At 44.7% G+C, this 23,811-nt stretch overlaps 1 protein-coding gene and 1 long non-coding RNA gene across 6 annotated transcripts in view; one reads left to right on the top strand and one right to left on the bottom strand.

The window, feature by feature from the left end:
• Positions 1-23,811, bottom strand: part of JAKMIP2 (janus kinase and microtubule interacting protein 2) — a 155,186-nt gene that overhangs the window by 3,978 nt on the left and 127,397 nt on the right. For 2 of the 4 annotated variants that reach the window (XM_037016538.2, XM_037016537.2), the window contains 7 exons: positions 22,813-22,866; positions 21,878-21,943; positions 17,599-17,667; positions 15,356-15,433; positions 13,251-13,454; positions 7,750-7,815; positions 3,980-4,050 (listed from right to left, as the gene is read on the bottom strand). In XM_037016538.2, the coding sequence (XP_036872433.1) occupies positions 4,000-4,050; positions 7,750-7,815; positions 13,251-13,454; positions 15,356-15,433; positions 17,599-17,667; positions 21,878-21,943; positions 22,813-22,866 (588 nt within the window). In that variant the 3' untranslated portion in view covers positions 3,980-3,999. The remainder of the gene's footprint in view (positions 1-3,979; positions 4,051-7,749; positions 7,816-13,250; positions 13,455-15,355; positions 15,434-17,598; positions 17,668-21,877; positions 21,944-22,812; positions 22,867-23,811) is intronic. The other 2 variants (XM_037016536.2, XM_037016535.2) reach the window with 1 other exon arrangement.
• Positions 12-21,848, top strand: LOC118972029 (uncharacterized). 2 transcript variants are annotated; one of them, XR_005060822.2, is made up of 3 exons: positions 12-1,037; positions 3,697-3,783; positions 17,818-21,848. It is a non-coding gene; the product is annotated as an uncharacterized lncRNA (long non-coding RNA). The 2 variants fall into 2 exon arrangements; XR_005060823.2 differs by lacking the exon at positions 17,818-21,848 and adding an exon at positions 6,569-7,721.

The raw sequence follows: 23,811 nt of genomic DNA on the forward strand, positions 1-23,811 counted from the left end.
AAATTTTTAAATCATCATTTCTGTCAACAGCTAAAACAGAAAAAAAAAACACTTTTTTTAAGAAAAAAAATTTTTTTAACCACATCTTTGAGGTGTATAATCCTGTGGCCATTATATAAAGTCTCTAAACTTAATTACTTTAATTTTAAATGAGAAAATATAAGTATCTATTTTAAGAATTGATGCAATATAATACATACAGAATGATGAGTAACTCTTGTCTCATTGTAAGTGGCCTGAAATGTCAGCTATTATCATTAATGACTCCTCCTCTGGGGCCTTCCAAAACAATGCTTTAAGGAGCTCAACTGAATCATTATGCCCCAAAATCAATTTATGATTATTTTCAAAGCAGGTCTGCCTCTGTCCCTCTGTCCTTCCGTGACTAACTTTCATGTTACACTTCCTCCCCAACAATTGTGTCCAACGCAGGTGGACTTAGCTCTCAGGTCCCGACCTGGAGGCTCCCAGGGGGTTTTGCCCCACAGGTTTCCTGGTTGGCCCCAGAGATGTCCCTGAGAAGGCGCTGCCAGGCAGGACTCCTAGCCCTGCTCCTCTTTAAGTTCAAGTGCCTGGGCTTCCACTCGGAGAGAAGCTTAGGAAGGAATGCTCTTTTCCAATAAAAGCTGGAAAAGGCACAGAGGACATGCTACCATGTGTGCTTAAGGACATGGCCTTTAGAGTTTGAATGACATGGATGGAGGAAATGGGGTTTCCATTTTCCTGCTGTATCTGCAAGAACAAGTTATTAGCCAGTCTTAATGGCCTCTCACAGAAAAGCATCAAGAACTGGTCAGTAGTGGGCAGAGAAACGGCACCAACTAGCAGGAGGGCGGTGACCGCTGCCCACGGAGGGGGAGGCACGCGTCCCTTCCCCGCGCCCCTGCCCGCCAGAAGAGCTGACCTTCGAGGAGGACAAGGGGCCATGCTCAGAGCCGGGCCGTGACGGCCTCCTCACCGCCGATAAGGGAAGAGACGACATTAAACCGAGTCTGAGATGGAGCTTTTAAAACGGGCTGGCCTCTCAAGGATTGAAAGTGAGTAAAAAATTGGGGCAGCGACCTAAGATTTAATTAAAAGATCAGAGATGGAAATAAGGCAGAACCTGAGTAAAAAAACATGTTTTGAGAAAAGTAGATGGCATTCAGCTTTACACCCCACTGAGATGAAAGGCCCCCAAACCAGTTACAACCATAATAGCCCAGATTCCCGGGTAAAAAGGAGAACTGATCTGAATGTATGTAAGAGACACCGTAGAGGGTGTGTGTTTATAATAAATACATATACACATATATTGGGCATTTATTTATCTATTTATATACATACACACATACACACACACATATATATATAAAATAAGTATGTAAAAACAAAATGTCTTTTACTTGTAAACTTTCAACTTACACTCTCAGAGATAAATCCTAAATTCTGTTACAAAGCACAAATCATGACTGAAGTAAAGCCTATTATTTAAATAAAACCATGTTGGTTTTAAAAAACAAATGGACTTAGAGGCAGTCCACCAGAATGCTAAGTCTCTGTGAATTGAGTATCTGTAAAAGGAGCTAGGATTTCTACCATAAAGCCAGACTTATTCAGACTGGCCTTTTGAAAAACTGAAGTGTCACCCAACAGGCCACCACAGATGCCCATAGCTCAATTTTCAATGAGCTAAGGTCAGTACACTCGAGCTAAAACTGTACAGAGCATGAATCCACCTCTGACTCAGAGGCCCTTCCAGATATTGCAGAACCTCAGGGATGCTTTTGAAGGGGTCGCTTACAGCCCTGAGCTCTAGTTCGCTCCTCGGTGGCACTTCTCAGCATTACTACATGCCACCAGGCTCTCAGTGAAGTAGCACAGTCGTGTCGTGCCTGACGTGTGGCTGACAGTCTATCGACCACACTGCCTGGCTCATAGAAGACACTTAGCAAATATTTGCCGAGATCAATTGATAGGCTAATTATGTTCATTGTTCTTTAGGGTCTTCTAACTGCTGGGAGTGGTTTAGATGCTTTATGGACCGCATATTGAAAGGCATATTGAGTGATAAACAGTGGCTAACTGCTGTTTTCTAGTTACCACAAATAACCAAAAATCATGAACAGCAGCCATTCCCCCTTCCTGCTTGCCGAATCTCCGTCAAGGGCACTGCCATCCAACCAGTCATGCCGTCCGAAACCCTGAGGGCCATTCCCGAAACCCTGCATTCTGTCAACCCGCATACGCCATTTAGCATATGGTGAAGTACTCAGCAAATGGTAGCTGTTATCATTACCTGCATCTTACAGGGAACTGACACTGAGATCGTTAGGTAGTTGGTCTACGGGAACCCGAGTGAGGAAGACAGGTGACACTGAAGGAAACCTCACTGCAGCCAGCGGACCGGGGAGGCCTGCCTGAGTCCCTGATTTTACACTGAGACGGGAAGGACAGATGGCTGTTAGCCAGGTGATGGGGGGTGGCAGAGGTGGCCACAGAACTTGGCTTTTAATAAGCTTTTCTATGTGCCTGGTACTTATGTTGGTTAATTTAATTATATATTATCAATAAATTCTCAGAAAAATTGCTATTACTTGCTAATTTTTTATATTAAGGAAATAATATTTGGAGAGATATAACAGTATCTATTTTGCAGGGTCATTGTAAATATGAACTAAAATAATGGACATGAAATGCGCTTTTTCAGCTGTAAAACAGTATGTCCTCTTCCTTATCATAATATCATCACTATCATTAACAAAGTATTTATAGATTGTCAACTATGTGCTAGGCACTGCCTAGGTATTTGGGTGACAAAGGTACAGGAAACTTGTGGGGTCCCTGCTCTCACAAACCTTATATACAACGAGGGAGAGAGACATTAATTAAAATTATGTAATCCAAATGTATGAGCAATTCGGCCGGGGCTGAAATCAAGGAAGACTTCTTTGAGGGCATCACGGGTGAGCTGAAATCCGACGGATGAGGGAGCAGGTGGTCACAGGTGGGCAGGGGGAAGCATTCTGTGTACAGGACTGTGTGGGCGACCCTGGGGCAGGCAGGGGGAGTAGGGCTCACCGGGGAGGTCCTGCAGCAGCACGAGGGGATTGCCTACAGGTGGGCATACAGGCTTTGTGGGCCCCTCTACGGAACTGGGAGTCAACACATATATATATGGTGATGCTTTCCCAGAAAGAGCGTGATTAGATCTGTATTTCCCAGAACGCGGGCTGCTGTGTGGGGCACACGAGTTTAAGAGTGTCCAGGGGAGAAATTAATGCACCTGGTTAGACATCAGAGTCACTCGGTGTGCTTGGCAGAATACAAACCAACCCTGCTCTCCTCTTCTCCGGTCCTCGAATGCACCTCCATCTCCAGGAAGCTGAATCATTCAGTTGGAGGCAAGGGGCTGGGATCTATATTTTTAATAGCATTGGGAATCACTGGCTGGGATTATTTACACATGTATTCATGAGGCATGGACTTGACAAATTAGTAAGAATAAGACTTATTTTTCTAAATTGGGATTTAAAATCCCCTTATTTGAAAATAAGATACATTTTCACTGAATAGCCTACTTTCCTGAGTTCTGATGAAGATGGACTAGGAAAAGCCTTAAAAACTATTAGTCATTTTTATCTTGTTAGATTCACAGAGTCAGAATACTCAAGCAGAAAGGCGAACTAAAAATATCCTTATTTCTTCACTTTGCAGATCTAGAAGCAGCCCCTTCTGTGTCATGACAGACTACAATAAGAATACTGAGGTCCGCAGGTGTCATGGCTTCCTGAAGCAATACAGGTAACTAAAACAATTCTTGATTTCTATCGTACTTCGTGGCTGCTGTGTTTCTTTAATAATCACCCGAGTGGATTGGATCTGTTCTCATTTTGTGGCACGTTAGCTGACCAAACCAAGTGTACGGGTAACCGTATGTGGCATCCTTCCCATCAGACAGCTCTTAGAATCACATTTTGAGAATTGAATGGGATCTTACCTTTAAGAGGCTCCTTGACATCAAGGCCAGAGAATAAAGGCAAGAGAGAAGAACAAGAATAGAAACAGAAACTGCAGAAGAAAAAGAAGAAGATCATGTAAATCTGAAGTTCTGTGTGCCATTCAGGTAGTACAACACCTCAGCTTCTCCACAGCGCTCAAGTCCGACCGCTTTTCACATACACACCAAGTACCTTTTTTGTTTAAAAAACCGATATCTTTTCTTTATTTGCTGGCAAAGCAATGTAATGAATAACCAGTGTTCAACTAACATTAACTCATACATTTTAGAACTCTGAGGGGGTCTCATAGAAAATCAGTCTAAATTTGTAAGTGAGAAAAATAAGCACAGGATAAATTTGTAAGTGAGAAAAATAAGCACAGGATAGTTCATTAATAGCCTACTTTCACTTGATATTTTTCATGGCATAGTGAAACCTTGAGTTTAGACCTCCTGAGTCCTACTCCATTATATATTATTGTCTGTATTTCTAATGTGTGGGAAGGTATTTCAAAAATACAAAAATATGATCAGAGTATGCACTTAATCACTCAATGCTATCATTGTTTGGTTAATGCGATAGGTTTTGGGACTAAGACATAGTAGGAAGACTATTAACATGTAGGGTAAACATATGGTAAATTCATAATGGGACACTTCTGGGAGGGAAATGGGACACCATTAGTGAATCCATCAAGGCAACAAGTACCGCCTGGGTCTCTGCTGATGATCGAGGAGGTGTGGTATGCAACATGCTTACACGTCAGTGGGCACTTCAGGTAACGTGCGAGGCTGTTGCAGCCAGTCATGCTTCCCAGATAAGATCTCTCCTTACTTGACTCTTTGAAGTTAAACGGAGTCTGGCTTGTCTTCAACTAGAACCTTCAGCAGAGGAGCAGATACTTGGGTACACGTGTTTGTGTACCCCTGGTATATAACCAATGGTGTACTGGTCATGAAAGGTCACAGGCCACGTCACCCTTTTCAAACGCCAGCTTCCTTGGTGGTTTACAGAGTCACAAAGTCTTTGCCTTGTTCTCACGCTTCAGGGGCGTTCCGTTGGGCGTGGCGTCTCTGAATCAGTGGCCTGGACGTCATGCTCATATTGGACATGCTGTGTGCAGGTTTCCTTTAATGCCACTGCTTACAAAGAAGGCTCTTGCTTCATTATTGGAAAACTGTCTGAACAAGTTATAAATATGGTGCTAAGAGCCCTGTGCTGGGGACCATTCTATTTGTCTGAAAGGCAGAAACTCTTGTTTTTTTTTTTATCCCAGGAAGATGGAGACTAATATACAGATAAATAGATGGTAGATACATGCACCCATAGCAGGAAAGGATGAAGAAGACAGGTGTGGAAGGCTTCCACCCTTCCTGTGAGAAGCCCACGTATCAGTGCTGCCTCTCTGGGCACCAGGAGATGCCCATCACTTACTCTGCGATGAGATCCTTAGTCCTGTAATGTGGTGGCACAGTGGCACCTGGAGTCACACACCCTGACCTCTGGTCTTGCTTTGCCACAGACTGGTTATACTGTCTTGGGAAAGCTGTTTAATCTCTCTGGGCCATTGTTTTATTATCTGCATACAAGGGGATCATAATATGCATGGTATCTATCTCATGGAATAATTATGAGAATCAAACGAGATGATGAAAACAGCAGTGATCTGGGTACACACATTTGAAGCAGTTTTGCTATGTTTATGGTTATTACCTGATTTGTACCCTGGAAGTTAGGAACTGAGAAGGAATATTGTGCACCCCCTCAGTGGGTGTTCAGGTACCCCAAGGGAAAGAATGAAGAGTATTTCTGACGTAAGTGATATTTAACCTTTTTACTAGGCTATCGGGGAGCAGAACTGAGGTCAAGTGAAAATAGGAGGTACATTATAAACCCCATCTCTCATTTGAATCTCTAATCAGAAACCAAAGAGACTGTGCTTGAAGTGGCATAATTTATTACAATATGTGGAACACGCTACTTTGGTAGCTAAAGAATCCTTATTTTCTACTAAGTACATTACCCTATTATCAAAAATGTTTAGGAAGTTCAGACCTGCAAAATGAAAAGTTCACAAAGAATTCTGACAGTGGACATGATCTCCTTTCTCCCAGAATTTCCATGGGGCTTATTAAGAGAATGGCTAGGGTGGTGACCTTAACAGGTACTTCAAAACTCCCCTTTCTGGGGCTTGTTTGTCCTCGGTTGAACGGGGACTGGACTCAGGTTCCTGGGCCCTGTCCCGACCGTGCCCTCCTGCCCAGGCCAGCCCCAGGGCTGCTCGAGAGTCATCGGAGAGAAGGGCGAGAACCAAGAGACGGCCACCCCGAAACGGGGAAGGCGGCCGACATCGGGCGTGTCCCCTGCCCGCCGGGGGAGCGGTGGAAAGACCCCTGACTCCCGGGCCTCGGCCCCCTGCGCTTCACCCCTGCCTCTTCAGTCTGCAGAACTAAAGGGCACACTTCCAAAATGAGGGAAATTCAAGCTTAAAATTCTGCAGAGGGCATGTACTTCACATTAGGAAACTCAAAAAAGTATACTTTTTAATTTAACTTATGCTCTCCTAGTGTTTCCTAATTTTCACACAGGTGATCTCATTTGTTCATCACGGAGACCCCGAGAGGAGGGGGGGTGAGTGCCGCTGTGCCCCCTTTACAGGTGCAGCTGAGACCCGGGCAGGCGGGGCACCACCCATGGTCGGCAGGTCGGTGGACGCACAGCCTCCGTGAGGATCCAGGCGGCCGGTGGGCCCACCGCGGACCCCGCCCAGCGTCCCGGAACCGGCAGGGGGTTTGCTCTCTGCTCCCCGGGAGAAAACTGCAACGCAGCCGCGTCCTTGTGCGACACAGGCGTCCGCGCAGCTCCTTGCGGTCAATCAGACCGGACGCCAGGCAGAACCTCTGGCCACCCTTGTGGTGCTCCTGCGAGGGGTACCCCCCCGCCCCCTGGCCCTGACGCCTGTGCTCCTACGCAGGGTGCCCCCCACCCGGCCCTGATGCCCGTGCTCCTGTGTGGGGTGCCCCCCATCCCCGGCCCTGACACCTGCACCCCAACCCGGCCCTGATGCCGTGCTCCTGCGTGGGGTGCCCCCCATCCCCGGCCCTGACACCTGCACCCCAACCCGGCCCTGACGCCCGTGCTCCTGCGTGGGGTGCCCCCTGCCCGGCGCTGCTGGCGGGATGATTCTTTGTGGTGCAAGGCTGCTGAACCCCTGCAGCTGGCTCTGCACCCCTGCGTGAGCCCTGTCTTCTCCTGCCACACACACATTTTCAAATGCCCTTTTTAAGAACTTCTATGCTTTACCCAAAAAAGTGTTGGCTGGCGTGGAAGAGGCCGTTACTCTTTCAGACCACGGGGGGCAGCGACACAAGGGCAAAATGGTCATAAACCGATCTGGAAACGGCAGCATAACAAGAAAGGGCTTTTTATGAGAAATAAGGGGGAAGACGTTTTTTGAAAAGACTTTGAAAAGAAAAAGCAGAGTGACAAAACTCAGAAGAAACTTTTGGAAAGGAGCTGAAGTTGAGGGAAGGGAAACGGAGGAAAGAAAACCCTTCTAGGAAAGAATAGGAATCAGCACAAAAGCAAACCTGCCAAGGCTGAAGGCAGAACCTCTGCTGGGTCCTGTTTACATTTACGGTAACGCACTTGCCTACCCAGGTACAAAATAACTGAGAGCAAAGAAGGTACAGTGGGCAAAACTGAGAGTATTTTCTCATCTAAAAAAAAAAAATGGTTGAAGTACATACATATTGAACTTAACACATACCTTTTCTTCTAAGTCCTTTATCTGTCTTTTCTGGATGTCTGTTTTATCTTCCAAGTCACGAATTCTCTGAAGAAGGGAAAAAAAAGCAAGCATTAGTAGGTGTTGAGAAGAGGATTGTTCACCAACGTAAAACACGAAACTTCCTATAAAAACATTACTGTTAATACTAGCAACGGGAAACGTAAACGGTTTTCCGCACTCAGAAGATTGTGGCATGGTTCAAAAATTATCCATACTTGAAAAATTATTGTCATTGACTATGTATTTTTTTAGAAAATTTGCTGCTGGGTCTGTCCCTGCAGCCTGCAGACCCCTTCCCTGCAGACCTGCTTGGGGGTCTGACCCTGAGACCTGGTTTGGCCAGTGGAATGGGAGTTGGGGTGAGATGTGCAAATGCTGCATTGGAATGTAGAGACAACAGTGTGTCCCAGGACTACTGAGCAGGAAGCAAACATTTTTGCAACCATTTGGATTGAGATTTTTGCATGTTTATTACCACAGTCAAAAATGGCTGCAGCTGACCTGCACAGATGCAAATAGTCCTACTGTCGGTGCTACACTTTCTTTTCAACCTTATTTCAGCTCTGTTTCAGGGTGGAATTTCCTCCCCAAACAGCACTGACCAATTCCCATAAAACAAAGTAGAGATTCCACTGCAATAAAAATTCCAAGGAGGGAACCAACAACTTAGGGAAAAAACAAACAATGAAAACCACACAAGTGACCCTGAAGACAAAAAAGTTCCAGAACTCTTTGAACTTACTTGTCAAAAATATAACAAAGTCCCAGTAATTTAAATAGCACAGATTTGAAATCGACATAGGCAATAATTTGCAAGTGAAAAAAGTCTTCAGATTTCTACCTGGCAATCCAAAGGCCTTTTATGTTTACACACATGGTTACTGCAGCATACGCTGGTTATTCAATGCCTTTTTTGGGGGAATGACTAAAAAATGGAGAACTGGAGTCTGAGAATAAAACACTAGGAGCTAAATGGGATGATAATATAGAAAGAGAGGTTTTTATAATGCAAGGGAGGGAAAAGGAGAAGCTAGAAAAAAAGAATACTTGACTTGGAAATCATTTCTTCTTCTTTCTGAAACAGTGGTTCTTGACTGGGGATAATTTTGTCCCCCAGACGACATGTGGCAATGTCTGGACATTTAAGAAAGCTATTTTATTTTAACATGTACAATCTGGTGGTTTTAGTATATTCACAAAATCGTGCAACCGTCATTGCAAACTAATTGGACATTGTTGAATCACATGTGATCACTAGCCACGACTGGGGTGGGGTTGCAACTAGCATCTAATAAACAGGCCAGGGATGCTGCTAAATACCTCACAATACAGAGGACAGCCCCCCACGCCCCCATAAAAAATCTTCTGGCCCAAATGTCAGCAGTACAGAGACGGAGAAGTCCTGCCTTAAAAGAAAGGAGCTGAGGTTTGTGGTGAGGATGGTGTGTTTTGGTCAGAGAGACCATCCAGGCTGACCTTGAAATCATGCAACAATGAATGCTGGAGAAGGGAACAGGCCTGGAATGCTGATGGTGTGTACACGTGTGTGTGGGATGTGTGTGCCTGTGTGTACTTCCATAGCGCTGCTTGTGCTCCAAGCTCACGGGAGAAGAACAAATTTGCTAGACATTTCCCCCCCGTGAGTGTGCAAGTAGTTCCTTGCTGCGTCTACTGGATGTGGTGTTACATATCGATACCATCATGGACCTGTGAGATTATCATCGTCGCCTATTCAGCCATCAAGTCTGCGCTTGTCTTGTCGGGCACCTTACACGGTCAGGCCTGTGCTGGGTATCAGAGAATACGGGGAAGGCATCAGCCAGTCCCTGGCCTCAGAGAACTATCCAATCCAGATGGGGAGACAAGATTTAAAGCACAAGGGAAAACAACTTAAGGAGAAAAGGTAAAATGGCCAAACCATGTATAACTTCATAATGAAACACTGATACCAAGTGTTTAGCACAAATAAGCTGCCTGCACAGATTTATTAAATGAGTTAGTTATGCTATGTTGTGTGCTGCAAGTTTTATTTCCTTTTCCTGCCCATCTGCTTGCCACCCAATCCAACAGGAAGCCCTGTCGGTCCGGAGGAGATCCCTTCTCTGCCTGCTTTCCGTCTCTGCTGTTCCAGGCCCAGCAAGGCATTCCCGGCCCTCCTCAGGTGTGACGGTGTCCTGCCTGCCCTTCCTGCTTCTCTGTCCACCCACAGCAGCTGCGGTGAACTCTTACATGTGGAACGATCACCCAGTCCCCAAGACTTAAGGCGAGAGGGGGAGGAGGTGGCGGAGTTGCCCTCAGAGTGAAGCCCAAGCTCCTTGGTGGCCGAGCAGGGCCTCACCCTGTCTTTCCTCTCCAGCCTCACCTCCGAGCGGCCTGTGAGCTCCCGCTGTGCTGCCCTTCTCTCTGTTCTCCCAATATTCCAGACCCTCCCACAGTAGAGACTGCGCCCCTGCTGTCCCTGCCTTCTGGGACACTTTGCCAAGATCTTTGGGGGGCTGCTTCCTGGGTTTTAGACATCTTCAGAGAGGCGTGCTCTGACCAGCCAGCCTAACATGGCCAATCATACTCCCAAACTCACACACAATGCACATGGCATTGTTTTCTTCAGAGCACTTATTGCTACTCCCTGAAACGGCCTCGGTCGTCACTCATTTGGGCCGCTGCTCTGTCCCTCTTCATCCGCAGGGTGGATGAGAGCGTGACCTTTGTGTCTTTGACCACTGCCCCAGTCCCAGCCCCTGGCACAGGCAAGCTCTCCCTCCATAAATGGTTCTGAATGAGGGTACCACAGTGGGTGGGTTTTTTGGGTAGCATGTGGCCCGTTATTCTCATCAGGGAGAGCATCCTATACTGGGCTGGGAAAATGAGAACACCTGGATAAATGCAGCAGACACGAAGGCACCTTAGGGTGAGTGATCATGCAAACGCAGGTGGGGCGGTGGGAAGTCATGGCCCAAGTGGCACCGGGTGCTCTGCGCGGGCAGAGACGAAGGAGGTGGAGACCTGCACAGGATCACGGAGGCTTGGCAGGAGGACTGTGCCATCAGGAAAGGCAAGAAGAGTCTACAGAGGAAGGCAGGACACGCTGGCGAGAGGCCAGGTAGAAGTCTTCCCCACAGCTAGGTCCCATGGCATACCGAATATGATTTTTTTATGCCACTTATCAAGACATATTGTCATTGTTATTCTTTGTGTTAATCCCCATTGGCTTCATCTATAGATCCTAACCCTGGTAAAGACAGAGTTCATGGTGAATTCTCTATGGTTAGCATGGTGTCTGATGTCCAGAAAGTGTGTTTAAACATCTGATGGGATAAGTGCACAGATGACGGAGTCGGGATACTTTGGTGGACCTGTGGCAGCACCTGGAAGCTGTTGCAGTAATGAAACGTCCTGCATATGTCAGGGGGGATAGCAAATGTGGACAAAATGGACCTTCGGCAACATTTCAGAGGAAATGCCAGCTGCATGTACATAAGCTGTTAGAAAGACCAAGACGACTCCGGGGTTACCGGCCTGATGGCTCCAGGATTGGAAATTCTACTGACCAAGACAGGCAGGTGGGGAGAGAGCGGAGAAGCAGGAGAAGCGGGAGAAGCATGAGAAGCGGGAGAAGCATGAGAAGCGGGAGAAGCGGGAGAAGCGGGAGAAGCAGGAGAAGCAGGAGAAGCACGCATATTAGGCGTGTTTCATACGAGTTCACTCTGAAACACTCAGACTGAAACGTCTAATAAATGGTCACTGAGAAGCTCAAGAATTTAGACTGGATAATATCCTTGTACAGGACAGATCCTGGCCAATGCCCTCTGGAATAATTCTCTCAGGTCAAAGCTACTGATTGAAAGGGAAGACAAGCAGAAATCACCAGAATGGCGGATCTTAATGAATATGTGTTTGGGACATAGAAAATGTCAAAGGAACTCTCTCAGGCTTAGAAATGTAATGTGCCTATCAGCTCTGACTGGGTAACTTCAAACAAACACAACCATTTATTTTGGAGTGAGGAACCTTCGCTAATTAAAGAGAGACTCAAAAGGGATGACAAAGTTTTATTTGTAAAGAAATTTAAATAACTGTCTTTCCATCTTAAAAATAAGTACCTCTGTGGTTCCATGGAACAACTCCTGATTTGTTGAAATTAATTAAATGCTACTGCAGCCTAAGAAATTTATGCATGGGACCCTGTCATTCCCTGACAGAAGGAAGTATACCTGCAGTAATGTAGGCCTAAAAATGATTTTTTAAAAAGTGTTTATTATTAACGGCTTTAAAAACTCCCTCCAGGGTCAAAACCCATACTTTTATGCTGGAATCAGCAGAGACCTTGAACAGCATGCACGCATTTATCATCTCTGGGACGAATGATGTCACAGGTCCCTGTGAACCTGGATAATCTGTTAGCCTATAAAGACCCACCAAGCTCCTGGCTACATCTGCAGTGTGCCCAGTATTATCTTCTCCATAAATCATTCTTCTTGGTTTCATAAAATAAGCCCCGTTCCTCTTCCACCTCTCTCGGTCTCTGGGGAGCATACGATTTTCACACCTCATACAGCCCATCTGCATTACCTCTTTGTTATGGCTTCTGAGTGCCCCATGCTATAGGTTGGCACTTTCAACCATGGAATTCTCACGTATCTGCTTTTTGACCAGGGCCCTAGTTCTCACCTGTCCAGCTATGACATGAACTAAGAGGTTGGAATTAAGAATCTTGGCTATAAATTCATATCGGGGGTGTATTTTGAGCCTTGCTGGTCTAGATGAATCATATAAATTACAGACGACTCGAGCCACGTCTGACAGGATGCACAGTGGCTAGTGCTCCGGGCCTGGGCGGTAACACCGGCTCCGCGCCTTCCCACCTGCCATTGTGGGCGAATCACTTACACCCTCTTCTCTTCGGCATCGTGCTCTCTTAATAAGAATACTTACCTGAGTGGGCTACTGAGAAGATTAAAGGAAATGATGTCAGCAGAGCTCTTACTTAGTTGCTGACATACAGCAAATGCCAGAAAGCACGCGGCAGCTTCTAGGATTTGCTGTTGTTTGTTTGTTCTGGGAAAAAAGGGAAAGACCTTTTTCCTCTTTCACCATATTTAGATTCTTTGTTCAGGCTGGGCTATGGGCTGGGGTGAGTAATGGGAGGGAAGTGTTATTTCTGTCCCGGAAAGAACCCTGCTTCCCCACGAAGGGGGTATAATCAAGCTCCAAGAGATTCAAAGGGTCTTTCACGGCCATGGTAACTGTAAAAGCAGCAGCAACAGGCAGTGCTTCCGAAACACCGATTTTCATAACATAGCGTCACTGCCAACGGCCATCCTGTATCGGACTGTGGATGGAAAGCAGTAGTTATTTTCCTCTCTGAAAACAGCTCATGGATCCTGGGTTTTTGCATATCCAAAATCAGCACCACGTACTTAGTAGGAAGTTCCGTTTACCTGGGTCCCAGCCCTACACAGAAGCAGTGACTCCGTCCTCACCTGGTGGGCTTGCTGCAAAAGCTCCATTCTCTCCTGGAGAATCTGACAGTCATACTCTCTGCTCTTCCGCAGCATCTGCCGCCGCAGCTTTTCCACCGCTGCCCTTAACTCCTCTTGCTGTTTTTCGCTTAATAATTCCCCAAACTTGATGACAGTTTCTTGCTGCAGAGCATTGTACAAAGTAGCCTCTAGTTCCTGGATTCTCTGGCGGATAGAATTAGAAAAGTCTAATAATGGAACTCGGTGCTAATATGTGCTGTGCAAATATACATGTATGTGCGTATATGGGGAGGGATGTATCATTTTTGCCTGATGGGATTGTAACCATAAGATAAATTCCAAAGTTTATTCAGCCTAACCACCTTTTTGATGATCTCGCTTACAAGACTCTGTAAGAGTCACTCAGCCAATACATGAACTTCTCTGTGGTGGGGAATTTGCTTTTTTTCTTAAGATCCTGTCCATCTGACACACCTTTCATTTTTAGAGAGCCCTTAGTTATAATAACTGTACATCCTTCTGTTCTCAAAGCTGGCTAAGAATAAGTTTGCTCTCTCTTCATTTGGCAGCCCTGATAAACATTTAAATCTATCACGGTGGCCATACTTTTAGAATTAAGTATTAAAAAGTGGCCCAAGTTGGATTAAAATACTTGAAATTACATGTTTCACGCACAAAAGGCCACCTATCTTCCACACGACCCGACTCTGTACTTAAGGATGGCTTTATGGGCTCCGTAATTTTGCTCAAAATAAAAATTGGGAAATCTGATCTTAAAATGGCCTATAGCCTTTGGAACTGGTTTGTTTGTGATTCTCTGAGGTTTACAGATGGTTTTTTCTTACTTAGATAAAGGAGTCTACTGCTCTTACATCCCAGATTTTTTTTTTAACTTGCTTCAGGTACAATTATCAAAATCTACAATTGTATCCCCTGTGACTCTGATGGGGGTGAATGGACATGGCCTGGTGAGAGATGTTTTCATAGCTCTTGCCCTGGACTGGGCAGATCACATCTTTTTAAAATTAAATGTAGTTGTCTCAATGAGTGCTCAGTGGTGGACACTTGAACACACAGCGTCACTGTATCATGCACAGGTAAGGGGGGCTGGAATAGACGCAGGAAGGGAGGGAAATCACTTCCTCCTTTATTCTTTGGCAACCAAGTCTCATTTTCTCCATTCCCATCAAGCCGGGCTCGGAATCTCCTATTCACTCTGGAGGGGGCACCCTAACTCGTCTTTGCTACGGGCAGGGGCGACGTGCTTCATTCTCTTCCCAAAAGTGACTCAGGCTGCTTCCAGGAAAGCATCATGAACACCTCTGCTAGTAACTCCTTGAAATGTTCCTCTTTTAACTTCGCATTTTTTCTCTTGAGCCGTTACTGGGAATGAGTGGGGGCAGGGGGTGCTGCATATGGAGAGAAGAACTACAAACTGTAGTCCAATATTAGGAATGGTGTACTACGAATTTGGTAGAGGGGAAATGGCTCAGATATGCTCCTCCATCAGCATGCTCTTCTGTGCGAGAGAAAAAAGTACGGCCCATTTGCAGCCTCACGTACTGTGGCTGGATTATGGTAGAGCTAAGAACACCATGTCTGAGGTCAGACCGAACAGTACCTGCTCACCAATCTGGGTGATGTTCTCTCACTCCCTAAGCCTTCATTTCCTCATACGTAACACAGGAATAATAATATTACCTATGCCTCATAGGGTCATTGTGAGAAATAAATGAAGTAAGCATATTCATAACAAACATTAAATACTTTATCATTTTCTCACTAGATTAGGCTCCCAAACAGTTGGATTTAATTAAACTTCTTTTTAATTTACACTGCCACCCAACCCATCTTTCATTAAAATATTATATATAACAGCGTACATTTAATTTTAAAGCATGAAGCATAAATAGTTATTAAGTTCTATAAGAACATTATAACAGGAAAGGGCTGTGGTTATGTATTCACTCTAGAATTTGAACTGGACACCACTGGCTAAATGAGCTCCGGTGGTGAGTCTACTCCAGTGGGCGGCATGACATAAGCTTCGTTCCATAGCTGTAACAGTAAGCGCCCTGGGTGTCTTGATTGCGCCTTGAACCTACCATGTATGCTTGGTCGAGAGCTTGTTTTCTGTAGTCTAGTTCTTCCTCCAGATAGCCTTTTATTTTGCAGAACTGTTCCTGTAAAGAAGAGCCATATTGACAAAGAGAGTGAGTCAGCTTAGTTAACTAGAAAGTGATATATAAATTGTATTGATTAATGTTTTCTCTAATTCCACCGCAAAACGAATCACTAGATTTGTAGGGTTATAAATTTTGTCTGTTAGGGAAACTGTTTAGCTTTCATAGTCTTACACAGGGAATGTGAAAATCAATGGAAAGAAGCATAAGGGATGAAATGAACTACCCACATAGAAGGCTTTAAAGGATTTTTATGCCAACCCAAGAGTATGTGATTAAGGACAGAGATGTTGACATGGTAAGTGCTACCTAGTAAGTATATCTGAGCAAATAGATGGTGATAGAGTATTTTTGTAAGAATGTAATGAAACATTGTACAGCAGAGTGGTATAACAAGTAACTATTCAAAGTTATCTGTGCACAATTAGCAAACACAAAGACAGCAGTTTGGGGCTGGGGGGCGAGTCCAGCCTGTCTGCTCTCGCCTCGCAGGCAGTGTGGGCTGGGGGCTTAAATCCGATGTCCCCTGCTTGTCCTCGGTTTCTGTGTGCCTTTCATGTTGTGAGCATCTTGCCATTAACATTTAGAAATACATCTCTGTGTGCAACACAGCCCCGAGCACAGTCAATCATTTCTTTGCGTGCTTAGCTGAAGGGGCGCGGACCTCTTCTGACACGGGGGGCCAGCTCGATTGCACGGACTGCTATGCGCCTCTAAGTCAACAGGCAGCGATGCTGCTGGTGAATTGGTGGATCGCCTCTGGGCTCCTGTACCCTGAACATTACTGGCTACAGGCTGATGGCGTAATGTTTAAGCATTTAAAGAGTTTTCAGGGGGCATTTTGAATATAAACTGTTCTTGTTACATGCTTTGACTTTACAGCCTAACCTCTTGGTAAAATGCAAACCTGTGTAAAATATAAGTGAAGAATGTGTATGCTGTCGTGTGTTCTGTAAATGCAAGTTATTCTAATTATAGGATTCCCTCACCTGATAGGAATCACTCCCTATTTTTTAGTAGTAAGAACATTCTCATTACAGTACAGTTATAAAATTCCATGTATTGCTGCTGTGAGTTAATAATGACCAATTCCTTGGCTTGGGGATTAAAAACACTTAACTGTGGTAAAATACACACAACATAAAATTAACCATCTGAAAAAGGCACTCTTTTTAAGTGTACAGTTCAGTAGTGTTAAGGTATCTACATTGTTATGCAGCCAATCCTCCTTTTATCTTGCAAAATCACAAGTCTCTAACCTTTAAACAACAATTCCCCATTTCCCCCTCTTCACCCTTGACAGGCACCATTCTACTTTGTGTTTCTAGAGGTTGACTTCTCTAGATACCTTCTGTAAGAAAATCATTCTGTATTTGTCTTTCTGCAACTAGCTTACTTCACTTAGTGTAACGTCCTCAAGGCTCACCCATGTTTAGCCTTGGTGTCAGAAGAAGTTCCTTCCTTTTTAACGCCTGACTAATATTCCACTACATATACAGGCCGCATTTCGTTTATCCATTAATCCGTTGATAGACACTTGGGTTGCTTCCACATTTAAACCATTGTGTATCATGCTGCTCTCAACATGGGTGTACAGACACCTCTAGGAGATCTTGCTTTCTGTTATTTCGGTTATGCACCATAAAGTGGGATTGCTGGATCACATGGCAATTCTATTTTGAAGTTTTTGAGCAACTGCTAAACTGTTTCCTTAGCGGCTGCACGCTATTCCCACCAGGGGTACACAGAATCCCAATTTCTCCACATCCTCACCAACATTTGTTATCTTGTGTTTTAGTAATAGCAGCCATCCTATGGGTGTGAGGTGACTTGGGAATTCTTAAAATCAGAGTTATACTCATCGTTTCTGTAATTTTTACTATAACTACATATGGTGGAAAAGTTGTTCTGACTGAGAAAGAAAACACCTGGCTGAATTTTCTTCAGTGATAGTTTTGGGAATCTTATAAAACTACATTATCTTTTTGGAGACTATTACTTGAAATTGTTGGAAAGTTCTGGGAATTTTGTTCTACAGTAGGTACACAGATAATGGGAAGGCTACCCACTTCCACCAGTGCCAGATAAAACTGGAAGGAAACAGCCATTTTCCATCTGCCTTGTTGATTTTTCTTCATTTTTACGGTGCTCATCTTTGCACTCACCATGTCACTTTCCAATTCCATCATTTTCTGGTGCAGGGCAGCCTCTGCTCCTTCGATCTGCTGGATCCACTAAGGGGAAACAAGACAAAAGTGTCTGACGTGCCTGCTCGTGTGGTGCATATGGTGCTGTCTACCGAAGTGCCCGGGCTCTGCCCCTTCCGTCTCAGGATGCGGGTTGAGAACTGACGTGAAACATATGCATTTTATCTCTCATTTCAGAGACCAGACTGTGGTTTTCATTCACTCCTGTCCTGCATTCTTTCTTTCAACAAATGTGCTCACCACAAATGTCTACCACGTCAGGCACCACGCTGGAGAACCAGGGCTGCGATGGAGAAACAGAACAACACCTTTTTGCCCTCACTGGCGAGCATCACATGGCACTGGGATCTGAAGCATGAGTCACGGGTGACTAGGCAAAAATTATGCAAAATTCCAAGCAGAAGAGATGGCCGATTCTTACACAGAGGAAACACGATGAAAGAAAGAAGGCCAGGTAAGACTGGAGAGATGGCCATTTTTTGGGAATATAAAACTGATTCTGGCAAAGTGTTGAAGACTCACTTTTGCTGAGTGGAGACATTTTAAAGCGCGCAAAAATCATTTATATTTCCTAACACTTAGAATAATATATCACTCTGTTATATGGCATTGATGTTAGCATTGCATCAACACCCTGAATGGATTTAGACTCTGAATAATATGGTGTGAGCCTACTACATATGTGCTTTAATACAAAAATTTACTATAATGGCTCTTTACCATGTTAAATGTCAGCTTATCCCTTGGAGAGAGAATTGGGCATAATAATAAATAATCTCAATCCTAGCTTTCCATGGCTATGTTGCCTTGAAATGTGACCTGATTTCCTCTAAGTCTTGACTTTCTAATTTGTGAAATAGAATTAATAATAATGTAATGATTAAAGGGCATAATTAATATAAGGTGCTATTCACGGTATATTGTATGTACTAAGCGCTCAATGAATTCTAGTTCTGTGTCAGCTTCTATTTTTATACTTTCGCAGTTAGGAACTCGCCTCCCTATCACCTATTTCTTTTTATTCTATCTGTGATGAATCATGTCGACTGAGCATTTTTCTGTATACTAAAACCTTGACATTCACAGGGGGCACCGTGTCCAACATCCCCTTGGCTACAGGGAACAAAGGGTAAGAAAGAGGCATGGGCAGCCCTGAGGGGTCTTGGCCTCCCAATTCTTGTACCTGCACATGGCTTCTCCCTGGAACAAATTTCAGCCAGAAGTCTTGGGTTTCTTGTATATTGCCTCATTTTGCAACTGCAAACCATGAAGCTTTATTAAAGTGTTTCCTGCTCACTCACCATTGAGAAACAGTCTCTTATAAATCATGTTTTTAAGAGTGCTGGGAGTTGCAGCGGCTCAGTCACGGGCTTTAGATATTCGTGTGCTGGCTCCCGGCCACAACTTGAACGGCACAGGACCCGTTACTCAGTAGCCGGTGCCTCAGTTTCTTCATGTGTAAAATGAAAGTAGTGGATGCATATAGGATGGTTGTGGAGAACAATGAGATAAGGCACACACAGTACTTAGTGTAGCTCCTGGCCCATAATATCTCACTTCAGGCCACTGCATTCACTATTTTTTTCATACAATGTCACTGTAGGATTTGCTTGTTGGAAATTTGTCTAGGTTTGATCTCTGGCTAACGACCACCCTTCCAAACAGCAGGGTGCTACTCACATCTGTGGTCTCAGAAAACTGAAAGTTGACATTTAGAGTTACTTGGAGGTAGAAGTGTTTATCTGTGAACCCCCAAGGTAGGAGCTGACTTTAACTTAATGAAACACAAAGATCTGCATTCAGGGCAACTGCACAGATGGTGAGCACTTTAAGGACACACCTGTGTCTCATTCATCCGGTTCCTCACTTGGAACCGCAGGCTAAGCACACAGCCACTGCCCTGTGATTGTTCAGCGGAACCCCTCACGCCTTCCTTGCAAAGGAGCTGAGTGGAAGCCTGAAGGAATCTGTCAAAGCTCTAATAGTGCAGCTCCCACCTGCTCCGCACAGGCTACTCTTCCTACGGATGCTGGAGAGGAAGTCCAGTGCAGTGGCTGGGAAGACCCCGGGCTCCGGAAACAGACTCCGTGGGCATGAACCCTGACTGCCCCGTTTCCCAGCTGGGTCACTGGGGCAGTTTACCTACCGTCTCTGAGCCTCACATTCCTCATGTGTGAAATGGGATAACAGCACCGACCAAGACTCTGGCAATTAGTACACAGCTAAACCCAAAAGCAGCGCTGTGCGAGTACTAATTACGACTCAGTTCAGGCTGCACCACATGCACACAGGGCAGGGGACGGGAGGTTTTTGGCCATGGATCTAAGTGAATGTGAGGCAGGTAAGGCCTACTCTCCCTTTTCCCATCCTTTCCTTCTCCTCCCCAGCCCTTGCCTTCAACAAAAATTGGCCCATTTTCTTTGCATCCCTAAACTAAGGTGACTTTTTTTATAATGAAGAATTACAGCCCCGCATGACTCCCGCTGAAGGAGACACTCCGGCTGTCTCTGCCCAGTGAAGGCAGCAGAGCTGGTGGTCCAGGCTGTGTTCTCTCCATCCTTGTGCTACTGGAACAGTGTCTCGCATTCACAGATTCCCTCCTTCACTCCTTCACTGAACACTGATCGCCTATGAGCTGAGCGGAACTGGTATGAAAGCCGGAGGGGAAACAGAAACCACACTTGCCTTCATGGAACTTAAGAGTCTAGGGGTGGCTGGTTGGGGCAGTTGCGTTATAGTTGTTAAAAGTCATGGTAGCAGAAGCACAGGCCACTGTCACATGGTCACAGGGAAGAACACTTAACTGGGCTTGGGTGGGGAGGAAACTGTCCTCACGCACGGGGATGTCTAATGGTTAAGATGCAGCCAGACAGAGGCAGAAAGGGCGGAAGGGAACATCTTCTTGGCAAAGAGAACAGTGTAAAGGGCCAGGAGATGAGGAGGAGAGAGAGGACGGGGCCCCAGAAGGATCTGTACGTGGCTGGACCTTAGCTAGTGACCAGAGAAGGAAGTGGGCTGCTCAGCGATGTGGGTAAGGGCACGACCCCAGGGGTCTTCTCGCCAAGTTCTGGGTTCTGGGCCTCCCGTCAGGAACAATGCAGTGCTATTAATTTGCTGGGAAGAGGAGAGGGAATGGGATAAATTCTGTAACTAAATCACAGAAGAAGTTAAGTTTTTTAAAGAGTAAATCCCAGATATCATTTCACCTATAAATACTTCACTATGCATCCCTAACAATGATGCCTTTCAAAAAAAAAAAAAAAACCACAAGGCCATTTTTCATACCTTGCAAAATTAACATTAATTTCCTTTGTCATCTGATACCTGGCCCATATTAGAATTTCCCCAGTGGTCAGCAAAACGTCCTTTTTTCCACACCTCATTTGCTTGAATCAGGAGTCAAAAACTGGATCGTTTAGAAATTTCTTAAGTTACTTTTTATTTTAAAGCAGTCTCTCCCTCTCCCTTCCCCATTTTTTTCTTCATGTCATTGTTTTGTTCGAGGAACTTAACCAGTTCATTGCATCTACAGAATTCCCTCGTTTCAGATCAGAGAATGCTGCCTGCTTGATCACGGTTTCATTTAATGCGTGACCAGCTCCTTATGCATACAAGAAATAAGTAAGCGTCTCTGGGAACTGAGGGTTCTCATTTTATCCACCATGTATATGTGACTCCCAACTATGTGCTGACTAGGCCCCTGAATACAACTAGTTACCAGGCTTCTCCACCTGCCATTGACCAGATTTAGACACCAGGGGCCCAGAGCACACCACACTGCTCTTCTGACAGCCCCGGTTGGGCTTTCTGAACGAGTCCGCGGGGACCCCTACCAACAGAATCGCCTGGGAACACTTGGGAGGTACACACCCAGGCAAAAGCCTTTGAAAAAGGCCAGGCTCCAGTCCATCACCTCTCAACAAAACCCTTCCTTGCTGGGTTCCCAGTATGGTACGGATTGCTTGAATAATGTAACGGCGGGAGGTTTGCCGTTTTTTAAGAATTCTCATTTTTAAGAGACCTCAAAGCAAGAATTCCCCGCCCAACCCCAAATCAGCAGGCACACTTTTGTGTGTTCTTATTCTATCTGGGTTGTCATCACCCTGAAAAACTGGATATTTATTATGCATTCAATGATGGGAAGTCATGTGCAAAGGGGATGTCTTTTAACCCTACCCTGCTCTTCAGGTGTGAAGCCAGACAATGAGACGGTTTGAGTGCTAGTACGATTTATTACCTTCTCTGCCAAGGACAGCACAGTGCTGGCCTGAATTATGGCCACTTGTTCTTCATTTCTTAAATTCTGTGAAAAAGAAAGAAAATGCTGAAGACTCTTACAATATTTACACTATCAGAAAATACTGCCTAACTGCCTGCCACAGATACTACTACTGCATGTGCATGCATGCAACCTTAACAGATGCTCTGGTTAGTAAAAATTCTTAACAAAGAGTTCATTCAAAAGCGGTAAAAAGTATACTAACTGTGATTTTTTTAGATTTCTGTGGTACTGACTTGATTTTGTATTTCACTGTAAGCATACTTCAATGATAGCCATGTTATGAGAAAAGCGGAAACCAAAATGAAATAAATAGTAGTCTTTTCATAGTACTTTGAAGTGATTTAATGCTTTCTGTTCTCCTTTGATAATTTTTCAAGGGACAAAATGGTGTGACTCCTTCAACCTACACACGTCATTCATCTAGTATCAATGAATGGTCCTCCCACTGAATTAAGATGCCTGACCCTGCCTGGAAGGTGTTTTTAGAAAGAAAAGGGTTTACAGTTTCCTGGTACATTTTTATGGGGCTGGCACCAGCCCTACTATTTAGTAGCTTTTGCGACTGCATGACTGATTAATTTCACACTGGATGCCTCCCGGCAACAGTCAGAAGGTAATTAGCTTTGATCACTGCAGATGTGGTCCGCATTCAAACCTAAAACCTGCCCATGAAAAGCACTTTACCAGGTCCCATTTCTGCCACTACTTTCCAGAGATCCTGTACAACCCCTTAGCCAAGTTATTGTTGATTCTCTTCAGGGAGCTACGTCCTTGAGAGAACGTGGCATCCCACCTGCCTGTTATTTCACACCTGCTGCATTGGTAAGCGTTTCCTGCTTCTCTTTAGGCAAATTCATATCTCTACTGCACTTAATAAATCCATTACTTACCCCATTATCACCCAAGATATCAAGCTGCTTTATGAGATCAGGGATGTTCACATCCTGCAAAATCAAGGAAATACATTCACGTCAAAGTCACAATGTGGCTCACTCTTCTCTCAGTGCCTGAACCTTAAGTAAGAGAAGACATCTGAAGACTTGAACCTCTCTGGGCTGTTTTCAATCCGGTACACCTGGTTTCACATTTCTGCTCGGCTTCTTATAAGCTGTGAGCCTGGGAAAACTGAACAGTTCATTCTCAATTTTGCCAAGGGTAAAATGGAGATAATAAATACCTCCTTCACAGCCTGATTTTGAGGATAAAGACGTTGTATATGAAAGACTCTAGGATACAGTAGGAGGGACTTGGAATTTGCTCATTAACTTTTTTTCTTATAATTGCCCATTTTTTTCCAGTAACGATAGGTTTCAGGTATAAAGAAAAGTTAACAGGTGATGAATATAAATAATCAGCCAATTTCATTCTACTTAGTGGAATTCTGACCCGGTTGAGATTCTCACTGCCACGTAGAAAACTACATACAGTGCAGTTTCATTTCTTAGGCGCTCAGCATTAACTTCATCTGTGGGAAACAACTGATTTTTACTATATTCCTTGAGTCCGTTTGAAGCCACTGAACTCCATTTGAGGGAGTTTGCTTGGGTACAAGTGACATCGACTAGGGTGGGTTGTTTGTGATTTGTCTCAGAAAAAGCATCTTAAGGAAAAGACAAAGTAAAATGCTTTACATTTACTTAGAGTTGAATAAAAGAAACTGTTTTGGTTTACAAATTGTCATGCAGTCCAGGAAGGCCAGAGGCTTAAACACCGTGAAAGTGGTTTTAGACAGAAGGCAAGGGAGCTCCTTTCTCTCCCTAGTTCTCCCTGGACTTTTCACCTGCCAGTGTCACTTCCTCCTCTCATTCATGTTCAGACAGCAGGAGAGCTCCCTACCACCCAGAAAAGGGGAAGACCGACTCAGTCTCAGAGGGGAAGCCAGGAAAGCA

Source organism: Manis javanica, chromosome 14, assembly GCF_040802235.1.
Source record: "Manis javanica isolate MJ-LG chromosome 14, MJ_LKY, whole genome shotgun sequence".
Classification (NCBI taxonomy): Eukaryota; Metazoa; Chordata; class Mammalia; order Pholidota; family Manidae; genus Manis; species Manis javanica.